Source organism: Dromiciops gliroides, chromosome 4 (genome assembly GCF_019393635.1).
Source record: "Dromiciops gliroides isolate mDroGli1 chromosome 4, mDroGli1.pri, whole genome shotgun sequence".
NCBI classification, from domain to species: domain Eukaryota; kingdom Metazoa; phylum Chordata; class Mammalia; order Microbiotheria; family Microbiotheriidae; genus Dromiciops; species Dromiciops gliroides.
The window spans coordinates 395,044,209-395,059,622 of record NC_057864.1 but is presented as its reverse complement, the minus strand read 5'-3'; the positions used below and the strand labels follow the sequence as shown (position 1 = coordinate 395,059,622).

At 37.5% G+C, this 15,414-nt stretch overlaps 1 protein-coding gene across 4 annotated transcripts in view; it reads left to right on the top strand.

The window, feature by feature from the left end:
- IPCEF1 (interaction protein for cytohesin exchange factors 1) overlaps window positions 1-13,710 on the top strand; it is a 120,853-nt gene extending 107,143 nt beyond the window's left edge. For all 4 annotated transcript variants that reach the window (XM_043964260.1, XM_043964264.1, XM_043964262.1 and 1 more), the window contains one exon: window positions 6,934-13,710. In XM_043964260.1, the coding sequence (XP_043820195.1) occupies window positions 6,934-7,137 (204 nt within the window). In that variant the 3' untranslated portion in view covers window positions 7,138-13,710. The remainder of the gene's footprint in view (window positions 1-6,933) is intronic.
- The last annotated feature ends 1,704 nt before the right edge of the window (window positions 13,711-15,414 follow it).

Below are 15,414 nucleotides of genomic sequence, written 5' to 3'. Positions count from 1 at the left end.
GGCTTCCCATGTTGGTCAACAAAAGATTAAATCATCCTAAAACATCTTTTTGAAATTCTTTTCCTTTGTAGTAAGCCTAGGAAAGAAGTCTTTGGGAAGGTATTGTAAGAGTAAGAGTTTGATATTCATTATCTCTAAAATGAGGGGATGGCTCATCCCTTGCTAAACTATGTCCTGGATTACTCCCACCATCTGCCTCCCTCCCCTGCTCCCATACACCTGGAGGAAGTCACACAATCATGTTGACTGAGTGCACTATAAATTCCTGTTCTCCAACCTTAGCTGGATGCTCACAGTAGCAGGATAGTTTTTTTTTTTATTCCTTCCCAATCATCTCCCTATCTCACTTTCCAAAGAAATTATTCCAAACCTTCCCTTTATTTCCAAGTCTTCTATACCTCTTCTTCCTCCTTTCACAGAAAGATCTCATTTACAATTTTATTGAGACAATTGAGGCCATTTTCCATGAACTCTTCTCTCTTTTTCGTCACCTAAAACCCTTTTACTTTATATCCCAATTTCTTCTTTATTTCAATCTTCAGGAATTCAGTGACACTTCTCCTTGAAAAGGCCAACCCTTTGACATGTTCCTGGATCCCATCCCCTTCACTTTTCTCTAGAATATTCCGGGGCTCTACAACATATCCCTTCTCAATATTCAGTCTTTCCTCATCTCCTAGTTCCTTCCATACTAGCCTCAAAAATGCCCTGGTCTCCCCCATCCTTTAAAAACAAAATAAAATAAAACCTTCACTAGATCTTACCATCTCCTCAAGTTATGATTCTATATATCTTTGCTTTTGTTATCTGCCAAACTCCTAGGAAAAAGAAAACTGCCTATATTAATTGACTTCACTTCCTTTTTCCTCATTCCTCAACCCTTTTGGCTATTGAACTTATAACTGAACTGAAGCTGTCATGTCCAAAGTTAACAATGATCATGTAAGCACCAAATCTAATAGCTTTTTTTTCAGTTCTCATCCTTCTTGACCTCTCTGCTGCAATTGACACTTTTCTACTGGATATTGTCTTCTCTATGGGTGTTCACAGCATTATTTTCTCTTCCTCTTTCTAGCTGTCTAATCACTCCTTTTCTGACATCATCTGAATCATACCATTCTGTCACTACGGCTATTATTCAAGGTCAATCTTGGCCCTTTTCTTTTTTCTAGCTACACTTTCTCTCTTGGTGATCTCATTACCTTCCATGGGTTTAATTATCATTTCTATGCTGGTGAGTCATAGGTCCATATATCCCACACAGGTCCATATATCTCCTATATCACCAACTGCCTATTGGCCATTTCAGACTGGATGTCCCTGAAAAGACTCAAACTCAACATGTCTAAAATAGAATTGTTAATTGTTCTCTCAAACGTACTTCTCTCTTGAACTTCTCTATTTTTGTTGAGGACATGACTTCCAATATCCCATATTTATTACTCTGGTATTATTTTCCTCTTTTCAATCACTTTTGCCCCACATGACTAGCCAGTTGCCAAATCTTAATGTTTTTATCTTTACAACATCTCTTTGATATATCTCTTTCCCTTTGTTCATGTCTATCAATCACAGGTGTTCTAGTAAAACCAATATGCATGTTGTACTTTTTATTATTTTTTAATAGGTTTTTTTAAAAAGAGGGCAATGTGGATTAAGTGACTTGCCCAGGGTCACACAGCTAGTAAGTGTCAAGTGTCTGAGGCCAAATTTGAACTCAGGTCTTCCTGAATCCAGGGCTGGTGCTTTATCCACTGCACCACCTAGCTGCCCCTATATTGTATTTTTAAGTGTAATCTGGATTATTGCCATTTTTTCCAATCGCTTCCTAGAGTTTAGAAATAAACAAAACAACAAATCCAGTCATAATTTTAGTTTTTGGTGTAAATTCTTACAGAAAAAATTTAACAATCATGAGTTTGTACTAACTGGCTCCAGCAAACCCTTGTCACCACCACATACTGTTTAAAGCCCTTCACATCCTGACTCCAACTCATATTTGCAGCCTTATTATACAATATTCCTCCTAATTTCTGTGATCCAGTCAAATTAGCTTTATCTCTTTATACATGGTTTCCTTGTCTTTACACTGCCCATCATCCATACCTCCAATACACTTTCTCTTTCCTCTCTGTCTTGTGGAAGCCCTATTTTTCTTCAGAAGTAATTGATCCATGGCTTTGTACAATAAGCCTTTTCTCATCCCATTAGATTAAAAGATCCTTGAGGGAAGGGACAGTCTTTTCACTCTTTTTGTATCCCCAGTTCCTGGCAGATAGTAGACATTTAATAAATGTTTACTGATTAATTGATTTCCCCCTAACTGCTACTGTTTACCTTTCCTTACTACTTTTCATTTATTATTATTATTATTATTTTTGGTGAAGCAATTGGGGTTATGTGACTTGCCCAGGGTCACGCAGCTAGTAAGTGTCAAGTGTCTGAGGCCGGATTTGAACTCAGGTCCTCCTGAATCCAGGGCTGATGCTCTATCCACTGCTCCACCTAGCTGCCCCACTACTTTGAATTTATTCATTTTATTTTGTATATATTAATATGTGTGCATGTTCATTCCTCCCTTAGAATGTAAGCTCCGTGAGAATAGAGATGTTTACATTCTTTTTATTTGTATCTCCAGATTTTAGCAGGGAGCATAACACATACTAGGTACTTTATTACTTGTAATTTCTTTGATTAATAAGACTGAATGACCTCTAAGGTCCCTTCCAGCTCTAAATATATGAATTTATAGTTACATAAAGTAAATGAAAAGAGAGGCTTGTGACTAACAGTCCGGTAAAGGATTCTTGTCCACTTTATAAGCTAACCATATTCCTGATAATAATTCAATTTTTATATAGTACTTCCCCCCCCAAATACCCCTGTGGGAGCAAATTGAGAGGTTAAATGACTTGCTTACAACTGTAGTTAATAATTGTTAAGAGTCAGATGAGTCTGCACCTTCCAATTCCAAATCCAGGTTTTCAGTCTCTCTTTATCCTTGCTTCCTTCTTTTTCTTTTTTCTTTCTTTTTTTTTAGTGAGGCAATTGGGGCCAAGTGACCTGCCCAGGGTCACACAGCTAGTAAGTGTTAAGTGTCTGAGGCCAGATTCGAACTCAGGTACTCCTGACTCCAGGGCCGGTGCTCTATCCACTGAGCCACCTAGCTGCCCCAATAATAAACTTTTAAATTAAAGTTTTGGGCTCCAATTTTTATCCCTCTTTTCCTCCCTCTCTTCTCCGCTCCCCCAGGTGGCAGACAATCAGATTTGGGCTATACATGAATGATTATATAACCCATTAACATATTACTCATTTTGTACCACCTTGCTTTACAATGAAGAAGAAAGTGCTTCTCTAAAACCTCATTGTAGTATACCAGTGACCCTGGGTGCTCATGGGAAATGCCAATAGAGTATATTTCCATCAAGCTGGAAGGGCTTTTGTGATAGACAGTGGAGCTCTCATTGACAGACTACATCTGTTATGGGAAGGAAAGGTCCAGATTACCAAAGTAAGCAAGGGCTCATCATCAGAAATGCAACCAGACTAGAAAATACTTTTTTGGGGGGCATAATAACCCATTAAGTAATACAGAAAATCTTGATGAAATGTCTTTTTATACTCTTCAGCATTAGCAGTTCGGGTGTGGACAAGACAAACACAGCAGAGGGTTTCATGAAGAAACAAGGAGAATGCTTAAAGCTATAGTTTGTATTCCCCATAAGCACATTCCAGCAATAAACACAAATCTCTGTACTGAAAACACACTGTAAAGCAAGCTCTTCCAGGAAGCTAGAAAAATTTAAATATATTTCTTTAAGATGCCATAATATAGATCCCCAGGCATTCTTGGAACTGTTCCATGTTTGCTGACTTTTGGCTAAGGCTTTTTAAGTTTTTAATTCACCTGTGATGCATCCATCCAGTTAGTTGACTGAACCATTGTAGGACTTATTGAAACCCTTGTTAGCAGCATGCTCACCCATAAAGAAAGCTTAACTCTAAATACTCAGTGGTGGAAGAAATTTTCAATAGTTAGATCTTTTTTTTTTTTTTCAGGCAATGGGGGTTAAATGACTTGCCCAGGGTCACACAGCTAGTAAGTGTCAAGTGTCTGAGGCCAGATTTGAACTTAGGTACTCCTGAATCCAGGGCCGGTGCTTTAACCACCGCACCATCTAGCTGCCCCTCAATAGTTAGATCTTGAGTCCAGCTGGAGGTTGAATATTTGCCCGGCAAAATAAAAGTCAAACATTTCTTCTCCTCAGCTTCGAAAACCCTATTAAAATTCTTGACCATTTGCCAGAATATCAGGCCCAACATTGAGAGTAGTGAAAAAAAACATTTATTCAACCATCTTGAACTTTGTACCATACATCAATGTAGTCATTTCATAAATATTGCCAGCCCTCACAGGAGATATTCCAGGAGAGGAGCCCAAAAAACTATTAAAATTTTTTTTTCTTTAATCCAAATTACTTTCCTTTACTACTCATAAAAAAGTGTAAGGGGCTAAAATTCTAGCTATGATGTCTAAAATCTAATGAGTGGTCACTCCAAATTAGAAGCTTTAGCAAGAGTTTAGACTTTTGAATATTTATTAAAGTGCAATCAGAAGTTGGTGAGGAGAGGGAGAGGTAATAATCTAACTATCTCTAAGAGACCCCAGCATCCAACCCTCCATACCGAGGTCAGGAACCCAAAAGATCAATGCTTCAGCATCTCCTCCTACAACATCTTGTTCTACAGGAAATAGGGCCATCCACACACGCAGCTCCAAACTAATTGGTCGGTAACTTTGATTGACACAACTAACAGGCAGTTCTATAGATGTAAGTTCTGGACACTGAACTGACCTTCAAAATCCCAGAAAAGTTCACTTCAAGATGCTAAAGTCACATGATTTCTAAATCACATGCTTTCTCCTCATGGTGGAACTTCCCTGCAATATCTTTCCCAGCAGGGGGTGCCATTCTAATTCTCACAAAATGAAACCTATAAATGAGACAAATATGGTGGAGCATACTTAGTAGAATACAAGGGTAACGTGAGTTTTTGATCCAACAGAGAAGAAGGATTCCCACCCCATTCAGTAGTTATGTTTGGGTTTGAGTTGGCTGCTTTAAAAAATAAAAACAATGCTTATTTTTCAAAATTTCAAAAAAAGCTAGTTTCTTGAAGAATAAAATATTAAGTTTTCTAAGCAATAGAAATATTTTATGAGCAATGTAAAATACTTAACAGTGACTGGCACATAGTAGGCATTTAATAAATTTTATTGATTGAAATATCATAGTATGATTAGAAGACACTGTCAATTAATGGAAGAAAATTTCTTTATAAGTTTAAAATCTAGATCCTAGAAACATGATTTAGTTTAATTCGATGAACATTTGTTGGGAGGTATTGTGGTACAATTGTCTTTCTGTTTCTGAATCTGGAACTGGGTTACTAAAAAGTTCAAACCTTTAGTAAGTTGTACTTCATACTACTCATATGAACTTGGGCTAGTCATTTAATCAATCAATTAAGTAATCAATCAACAGGAATTTCTACCTACCAGGCACTATGATATGTGCTGTGGATAAAAAGAAAATAAGAAATTAATCCCTGACCTTGGAGATTTCTCATTCTAATGTGGGAAAGAACATGCATATAGGTATATTCAAAAATGGACAAAATAGATACGAAATAATCTTGGGTAAGGTGGACACACATCTGGGCCCCAGTTTCCTATTCTGTAAAATGAGGGAGGTGGATATAAAAATCTCTAAGATCCTTTCTTATTCCAAATCCTCTAATCCTATTGTGCCCAAAGCCCTTGGGAAGATATCAAAATGAATGAAGGAGCCTACATGCTAGAACATGGAAGCTAACCAGCACTCCCCAAAATTTTTCTAAAAAAAAATTAACATGATAAATACACAGGAGGAGTAAGAAGTGCTTCTCTTAAAAAATAAAAGTCATTTAGGTCCCTCCAGATATATTTACCTTCTGTGTATATGCCTTAGAATCATAAATTTAGAATTGCAAGGGACCAGAGAGGCCATCATCTTGTCCAACCCCCTCCCCTTTTTATACATGAAGAAACTGAGCCTAAAAAAGAGATAATACCCAACTACTTGCTTAATATTACACAGGCAGTACAAGGAAGAGAAAAAATTTGAATGCAGTGTTTCTGACTTTAAGTACTTTATCCACTGTATAATCTCCTGCCCAAATTTAGTTCACCTGCCTATGGTTGCTCTTATTTTTCAACTATACTCTTTCTCTTTTGTGGCTTTTAGGCCAAGTATGATTCTCAGCTCCAGTCCATCAACTCACCTCCCCTTGTCTCATTCAAAAGTCCTAAATAATAATAGCTAACATATAGGTGGCATAGTGGATAGAGCACTGGATTTGACATTTATAAATGGCCTTGGGCAAGTCATTTAGCCTCTGTTTGCCTCAGTTTCCATATACATAAAATGAGAATGATAATAACAATTAGCTCTCCAGGTTGTTATGAAGATAAAATAATATTTGTAAGTGCTTTCTAAACCTACAATGCTATATAAATGCTAGCTATTATTATTATGAGCAGCTAGGTTACAATAGTGGATAGATTGACAGTCCTGGAGTTAGGAAGACTCATATTCTTGAGTTCACATCAAGCTTCAGACACTTACTAATTGGGTGACCCTGGGCAAGTCACTTAAGCCTCATTGCCCTGCCCCCCCCCAAAAAAAAGAATGTGGATTCTTTGATGTCTGGGGACAGTTTTGCTTTTCTTTTTTATCCTTAGCTCTTAGCACAGTGCTTGGCACATAGTAAGCACTTAATAAATGCTATCTGACTGATGAAAGTGTAATTTTTTCAAAGGACTAATCCTAGCTCTTTGGATTGTATGGAAAGTATGACTCCATTAATTTTCTTTTTCTCCTTTGCCAGTGTAAAGAGCATGACTTAGCCATGATTAACCAGTTGTTGGAGGATCCGAAGCTGACGGCAAAGAAGTACAGAGAATGGAAGAGCACAAATAGCTTGTTGGTGCAGGAGATCTATCAGCAGCAGAGTGCAAAGACTGCCGCAGAAGGACCTCACCTGGAGCCTGAGGGACAAACTTCTTTTACCCATGTTGAAAGTTCTATTTGAGGTCAAGCCAGAACTCTCTCCCTACCTTGTTTTATCCTCAGCAACCCTTTAAGCTGCTACAAAGTCTTGCATTTTTCCTGAAAAGGAGACCTAAAAACTATTCCCCAGAACCTCAGATCTGGCCTGATTAGGCGACTTCACTGGAAGCAAATTACCTAATGCATGGAATCCCTAGTTCAAATGACAGTGTATCCATTTGATGAATCAATCAATTTAATTCAGGTATAAATGATTGAGAATTCACTATATATGAGGTGCTATGAGAGGTGAGGAAGCGTGTGGGGGAAACAAGAGATTCATATGATGTGATCTGCTTTCAAGGAACATACAGCAACAATCTGTGGAATAGAGAATCACAAGAAATTTTCATAATTTCATGATTCAATCCCTTGGTAACAGGAAGAAAATGTAAAAAAGAATATCCATGGTCTTTCTTGCTGGGTTGTCATCTTTCCCATGTCACTTTTAGATGGGAGGAATACAATATAAATTCTTTTTTGTTGTTATTTAATTCAGAATCTTGTCTTTGGGGTTGCAGATCACTAATCCCATTTCTACAAACCCTTAAAGAGAATACATTGGCATTTAAAATAAAAAGAAAGACTCAGAAGAGAGCTATTCCATGGGAGAAATGTCCTATCATTTGTGGACTCAAAGGACTACTTGACATTTCCAAATTTCACACTGGTTGGGGAAATTCTACAACACGTGGAGAGATGTTGCTTGTACCACTTGGGGACGTCTGTTTTCTGACTTTATTCATCAACCACAGGACTTAACCATGCATCAGGAAAGGTGTGTCTGCTGCCTGTAGACTTGACTATGGTACAGGATTTGTATTTGTGTCCAGGTGCCCTAAGATCCACACAGCAAGGATATTTTTGGCATCTGAAGTTTTTCAATTTCTTTATTCAAAGGAATGAAAAAAATTGAGCTAATTCATAGTTGCTTTTATTTTTGTAAGGTTATCTGTCACTTTATGGCTTATGTGAATATATAGCTATGTACATATCAATATGTATATGTTTGTTATTTAAGTCTATTTATAGAAGTCCAGATTACCAGTGTTAATAAGATCATGCTATTTTTCCCTTATTGAATAGGCTACATGTTCTAAGTAGACATATTTTTAATCTGAGAAAAAATGGAGATACTAGTGAGTTGTTTCAATCATTCCAGTGCATCACCTTGAAAAGTCTGAAGCATTTGCAGGAAACCTGTAGGATATATATGGGAACATGCCAAATATGTTGTTTGGTTCCTCCCTCCTCCATTGTAGTAGTATAGTATAATGGAAAGCTCACTGTATAGGGATTCAGAATGTGGCTGTCATTTATTAGCCATGGAATCTTGGCCAAATCACTTATCTTCCCTGAGCCTCAGTTTTTCCATCTATAGAATAAAGCTAGGAATAGTGGACTAGATAATCTATGAAGTCCCCTCTGACTGTAACATTCCCTGATTCTCATTCCCTATTTATACGTGTAGTGGCATTCACAGAATCCTAGAACCTCAGGGTTAAAAGGGACATCAGAGAAGCACTAGTCCAAACCTGTACCTGAACAAGAATCCTCTCTATAACATAGCTGGCAAGGCATCACCTCACCTTTGCTTAAAGACCTCCAGAGATGGGATACCAACAGCTTCCTGAAAAACAGCCCATTCTACGTTGGTAGAGTTTTAGAGGTTAGGAAGTTTTCCATTTTACAAGGCTGCCCATCTCTTTTTCATTTCCATCCATTTCTCCTGGTTCTGCCATCAGGGACCAAACAGAAAAATTTTAATCCGTCATCCATTTGATATCCCTTCACATATTTGAAGAGAGCTACCAAGGATTTGTAAAACATAAATCAAAATTTAGTTTAAAATTATTTAAATTGGGAAACTTTGGCCAGAGAGGTCTTAGAGTTCATTATATTTTCATATAAAATTATCATTCAAAAAAAGAGAAATCTATATTTTCCTTCATTGTAAGGAACATCTTTCAATCATATTCCTCTTTCACATTGCTAACTATATATATATATATATGTGTATATGATATAATTGCATTGATTGTAATTATAGTAATATATGTGTATATATGTATACATGTATGTATATAATGTGTGTATATGCAATTATATATTTGTGTGTATATACAAACATGCATATATTCAAATGCCAAACAGATTCACATATCCCTGGAATAACATTCTTATTAAGATGTATTAGAAATCCTGGTACTCCTTGTTGAAGATTAACTTGGATTATTAGAGGAAAAAGATGAGGAAAGAAGCTGTGTCATTTTGGAATTAACCTAATGACTGTTCACTAGAAGAACAAACATGGCTCATTTTGGTCTTACATCAAGCAGACCATTGAAATGGCACATTATATTTCATAGCTTAAACATTTGGCTTAACATTAAAAATATGAGGAAACCCCTAAACTGCACCTATCAGTTAAATGCAAATATTCAATCAATTAAAACAACTTTAAGCTCCATGGGTTTTAGTACTGTTGGCTTTAAGAATGAAGCAATCTTATTGTGAAAAGGAAAAAAAACTCTTTAAAGTACAGTTATGGCAGTAGAAATGACACTAGGATGAGAAATACCTATTCTGTCATGTAGATACATTTCCATGTCTCACTATAGGCTTTTAATATTAAAGAAGTGGTATGAGGCAGTCCCATTGACCTTTTAATGCAAACTGTCATGCTACCATAGACATTGAAGAAGGGAAAAGGTCAAAAGCCAAACCTTTGAAAGATCTTCAAAAATCATCTGTGACACAGTTCTATAAAGAATTTTGGTAACATCATTGGGGTCAAGATGGTCATATCAATATTCCCCCTCCCCAAATTGAAATTCTACATAGTGAGCCCAACCTTTGTCTCTATGTAGACTGGAGTGGTAGTGGTCAGGTAAAGGTATGTGGAACTGGACCCAAGGAGTCAATTAATTGTCATTAGTTGTAATTCCCAGAATTATAACAAATCCACACTAGTTTTTTTTTTTTTACTAATGTTTCAAAGCCTTCTTTGATCATCATCTGGTAGTACTTGCACTGGTATCCTCTGTTATGAAGGGGATATGGTGAAGGCCCTCAGCACTTGGGGTGGGATCTCCTGCTGTGAATTTAGGAGAGGACATGGACAAGAATACCTACAGGATGGGTAGGCATGGACTGAAGAGAATGCCCTAATTAGTGAGATTATAGATCTGGTGGAGGAGGATAAAAGCCAAGGTATTATTGGCCCCTCTGTTTTGAAGTCTTGGTAAGTTGGAAATAGATCTGGAAAGTTGACAACCCTATTCTGTCCCAGGTAATGGTGATTTTGCATCACTGAGTATAGAATCAACCTAACAGTTATTGGGTAAGGCCTTCTTTCTGGATCTCCAGATAGTTCCCTATGGAAAGTGTGGAAATGTCCTCACTATGATGTATAAGAAGGCTGATCGAAGTGAGTATTTTTTGTGTTTCTTCCCCAAACTGCCATACTTTCTCTTCTTTTAGGAGTGTTCATAGGAGTTTGTTTCAGGTAGGTCACCATGGGTTAAAGAATAAATGGAAAGCGGCACCAATTCAAGCTTATTTTTAGAGATTAGGTCCTTGTTCATACCATGACTTACCCAAATCACGTAGATGCACCTACAAAACTGGTTTCATCTAGAGCTACCCTAACCTCTTTAGGGTCCCATTGAGAGTGGGTGATTCCGAATAATCGTGGTGCAGAATTTTCCTTGGTGGCCAAGGTCAAAAGAGGATATCCCTCGGGGACGCTTCAATCTAGACCTGACTCAAGAGAAGCCAATGCAGGAGATGGAGGGCCAGCTTTAAGATTTTCTTCCCCTCTTCCTCATCATTCCACAACTTACAACACTGTACTGTTTACAGGAATCAGTACCAGAGTACTCTAAAAAGTGAATTTTGGTGGTGACATTTGGGACGAGCACTTCAACTTGCCTCTGGGGTCTTTTATGAGGCCTCCTGCATATATAATAGAAAGCCAGATCTTAGAATGTGAAAGGTTCAAAGAACATTGCAAGAAATGCCCAGAGACATTTCTAAAGGTCCTTAGAAGCCCCAGGAAGAACGGCTACTTGGAGTAGAATTTAGACGTAAAATTGATGTGAAAAGCAGAAACCAAGGAACAAGAGACAGTTTGACTTAAATTAATTTTAAACATGACACTGAAGATCATAGGAGTCCAGTGACAGAATCAAAAATTTGAGAGTTGGGATGAATTCTTAGCAGCCATATAGTCCAACCCATACACCCTCATATCTTTAGTGTACCATGCTTGAAACCTTCCCTCCAAAAAAGGGAAGCCGTTTTTTAGCTATTCCATGCCATTTGGGAACAGCTCTAATTGTTAGGAAGGTTTTTTCCTGGCATTGATCATAAATTCATCTTTTTTTGCAACTTTTATTCATTGCTTCTGGTTCTATCCTCTGAAATGAGATGGTCCCTTTTGCTTTTGATGGCAGAGAAAGCCCTCTTCCAAGTGTAGTGGGAATTCCTTCTTCCCTTTTCCCTCCCACCCATGTTTTGAAAAACATTAATGAATTATATGAATTGGGGACAAACCATGTAAGTTAGTAATATTTTCCCCATTTTGTAAAGACAAATTATACTGTTTATTAGGAATTTGGAGAGCCTTTAATAAAATGGACTTATTAAAAAATTGATAACATCCCACTTTTTTTGTGAAGAGGGAATTGCCACAAATTGTTACTTTGGCCAAACTCCCTAACTTCAGCTTCTCCATAGGAAAAATGGGTATTTTCCCCTTATTACCTTATATCACATAGGGATGTTATGAAAATGAATGGGATAATTGGATGTTCAAGAAATAAGCCTTTGGGCTTCAAAAGGTGCTATATAATCCCCAGGGAGCAAATATAACCAAGTTCCATACTCAATTTCAGTATATATCTCTATAAAATATACCCCCATCAATTGTTCTCAGAAATACTTGTATTAGACATAGATTTACATACATTACATTTCTAGGCAATGAAGATCAAACTATCACTTCATACTAAAATAGTCATCAGGGTCCAAAAGAAGTGCTAGGTATACTCTTACTCTGACATAACACTACTACTAGCTCATAAATCCCATGAGGCCAGGGACTGTCTTCAATTTTGTATTCTTTCCTGGACTAACAAACTTAACAATGGGTGCTTAATAAATGCTTATTGGGTTCAATTGCTAAATTTGAATTGGACCTTCCTATCCATGTTCCTCTCAGTATGGGCAATATGTCAGTTTTCTCATTTGAAAGTAAGGAAACTGACCTTCAGTAAGGTAGAAAGGTGATGTGCTTCTAGCAGGATGCTATAGATAGGTAATCCAGAGATCTAGTCCCAGTTTTGCTCCTAACTAACTGTGTGATTTAGAGCAAATCAAATAACCTCTCTGGGGCTCATTTTCCTCCTGAAAAGCAAGGGATCTCAGAGATCTCTTTCACTTACAACATTATAAGACTCTTAACACTTCAGAATTATAGCTCAGAAATAGAATGTTATTCTGCCTGCTAGGGAGCTGGGTTTCTTTTTACCATAGACTTTTATGAATACGATTCAGCCATGAAGGACTGAAAAGCTGTGGGTTTGCTTTTTTGTAGTGAGGCAGGAAGTGGCTTTCCTGCCTTCAATGTAAATAGGTATCTTTCACACACGCAAAGGGCCCAGAGAGTATCACAATGATCTTTACCCATACTTTGCAACTTTTTCTGTTGTGAAAAGGAGAACTAAGCTGTTCCTGGCTAATTGCACCTAAAATATTGAGACATGTCTCTGTGGAGAATTGTTTCTCAAACATCATGTGATACAAACCAGGATGTTATCATTGCATTTTCTTGGAAATCTCTGTTAGGTAGGCAATGTGATATTTAGGATAACATGGATAAATGTCAACAATTACTAGGAATACCCCATGCTCCCATGTTGTTAAATCTGAAATAAAATGTAGGAAGCATCACCTTATACTTTTAAATTGCATTGTCCAATGTCTTTTAAAAATATTGAACAAAAGAAAATATGTTTAATAAAGCAACACAGAAAGACTTTCAGGAAATTTGTTAAAAATAGCGCTTGGGGTTCATCTGCTTCTCTGCCTCTCTGTTCCGGGGGAAAAAAAATGTCATGCTCTGGGCTGCCTTCTTTTTTCAAGCCTTTTCTTCTACAAAGGTTAGAGTGACCTCTTGTGGATATGAAATGAGCTGCTCACTTATCTGAACAAATAGAATGGCCCCAAATAGTCACTGGGTTTCACATACTGTTGGTGCATGTTAACTTACATTGTTATGCAAATAAAACTTTAATGATGTTGGGGAATCTGTTTTCAAATGATAACTTGCTGTTGTCTTTTCAAATAATGCATGTTTTCAAATGCGCAAGAGCCTTAGAAATTTTCCTAGCCTTCATTGGGTTTGACAAAATTGTATTTCTGCCATAAAATTTGCATTGCATATTTCTCACTGCTTCCTTCTTTACCACTCCTAGGCCGTCCTGATTTTTTCTAATGTCCATGGTATCATTAAACTTTGAGGGTTAAGTTTACAGTAAAAAAAGAACTTAGTAAAGGACCTCTCTGTCTCTGTCACTCTCTCTCTGTCTCTGTCTCTCATCTCTCATCATCATGCTAGGAAACTTAGAATATTGAAATGAAGGTTGAAAGGCCAGGTATATTGGAGGAATTTGATGCTGAAGGGACATTGGAGCTCATCGACTCAAACTTTCTCTTTTGACCAGTGGGGAAACAGGCAGGGGTGGGGGGGGTAGGGTTATTTAACTTATCCAAGATCTCAGAGATGGGAGGCAGAAGAGGCAGAATTCAGATGTAAGTATTTTACCTTCAAACCCTGTGCTCTTGTTTCAGGCTGCATCTACATTTTTTTTTTCATTCCGTTTTTATTTTAGGAAGTTTTCCAAATATTCTTTTTAAAAAATATTTTTAATTTATGAAATAAGACAAGCACTTTCGTAAAGTAGTACAATTGTACATGAAATTCTTAATTGTAGATTGCATTGAGCCCCAGAAAAGTTCTCTTGATAAATTCCATGTCAATAAATGAGATGAAGAAATGTCACAAAACCAAAGAGAAAGAATGAAAAATAGAAATATGAAGAAAAAAGGTGATGAGAACAAGAGACAGATAGATAAGTACCAGTCTATTCAAATAATCATCATAGATTTGGAGTCTGAAGGGACCTCAGGGTCAATCAAGTCCAAATCCTCATTTTACAGTTATAGAAACTAAGGCCTTGAGAGATTTAATGACTTGCCCTGGGTTTTATAGATACTAAGTGTCTGAGATGGGGTTCAAATACAGGCCTTCCTAACTCCAAATCCGTTATACCACAGGAATATATATGGTAGTTTTGAATTATTGACTGCAAATTATAACCAGAAGTGGCCCTGTCTAGTAATTTCCGAAGTAGGGACCTTGATCTGATCACAAAGTATGTGATCAACTGGTCCAAAGGTGGCCAGAACATTGTTCTGGTTTCCAACACAACTTATCTTCCAACACTCTCCCACTATAAACTTGACTTTTCCTTTAGCTATTCAATCTCTCAGTTTCCCTCCTCACCCATCTCCTTCTGAGCTGTCAGCCCCTCATAGTAGTTATCACCTAGATGAACCACTATTCGTAGAAGCTAGGGAAATGCCAGAGGGAATATTTTGTGCCCACTCCCTGGCCCTCCTTCCCTTGCTCACTCAAATGACTGCTTTTGCAAGGCACTCTCAGGTTTTTGTCACTCTAGTGCCATCTTCCATTCTTTCCTTTCCCTCATATCCACATACAGGCATTCATCCATCTCATCAGTTGCCAAATTTTGTTGATTCTCTCTCTAAATCTCTCACACCTGGTCCCTTCTTTCTAGTTACATAGACAATACCCTAGTTGGCTATCATCTCTAGCCTGAATTATTGCAATAGCTTCCTGATTGATTTCCCTACCTCAAATCTCTTGCCTCTCAAATCTACCCTCTGCTTGGTTGGTTGGTTGTTGTCCTCTGTTCTGGAAGACAACCAAAATGACATCATTATGTTGGAGTCAAGGCATGGTATGTTGGACTGTCGGAGCCTAGACAGAACAGAGGTATGAGAAGTTGAAAATGGAGAGGGGGAAGGAACTCATTGATCCCAGATATATCAGACATGGAAATTTAGAAACTCTGATACACAGAGAGGTTCTGAAAATTTACTTGGAACAGAAAAAAAAGGACTGAGAAAGGGGCTACACACAGTGAACTTGAAAAATTTTTCAGTAACTATT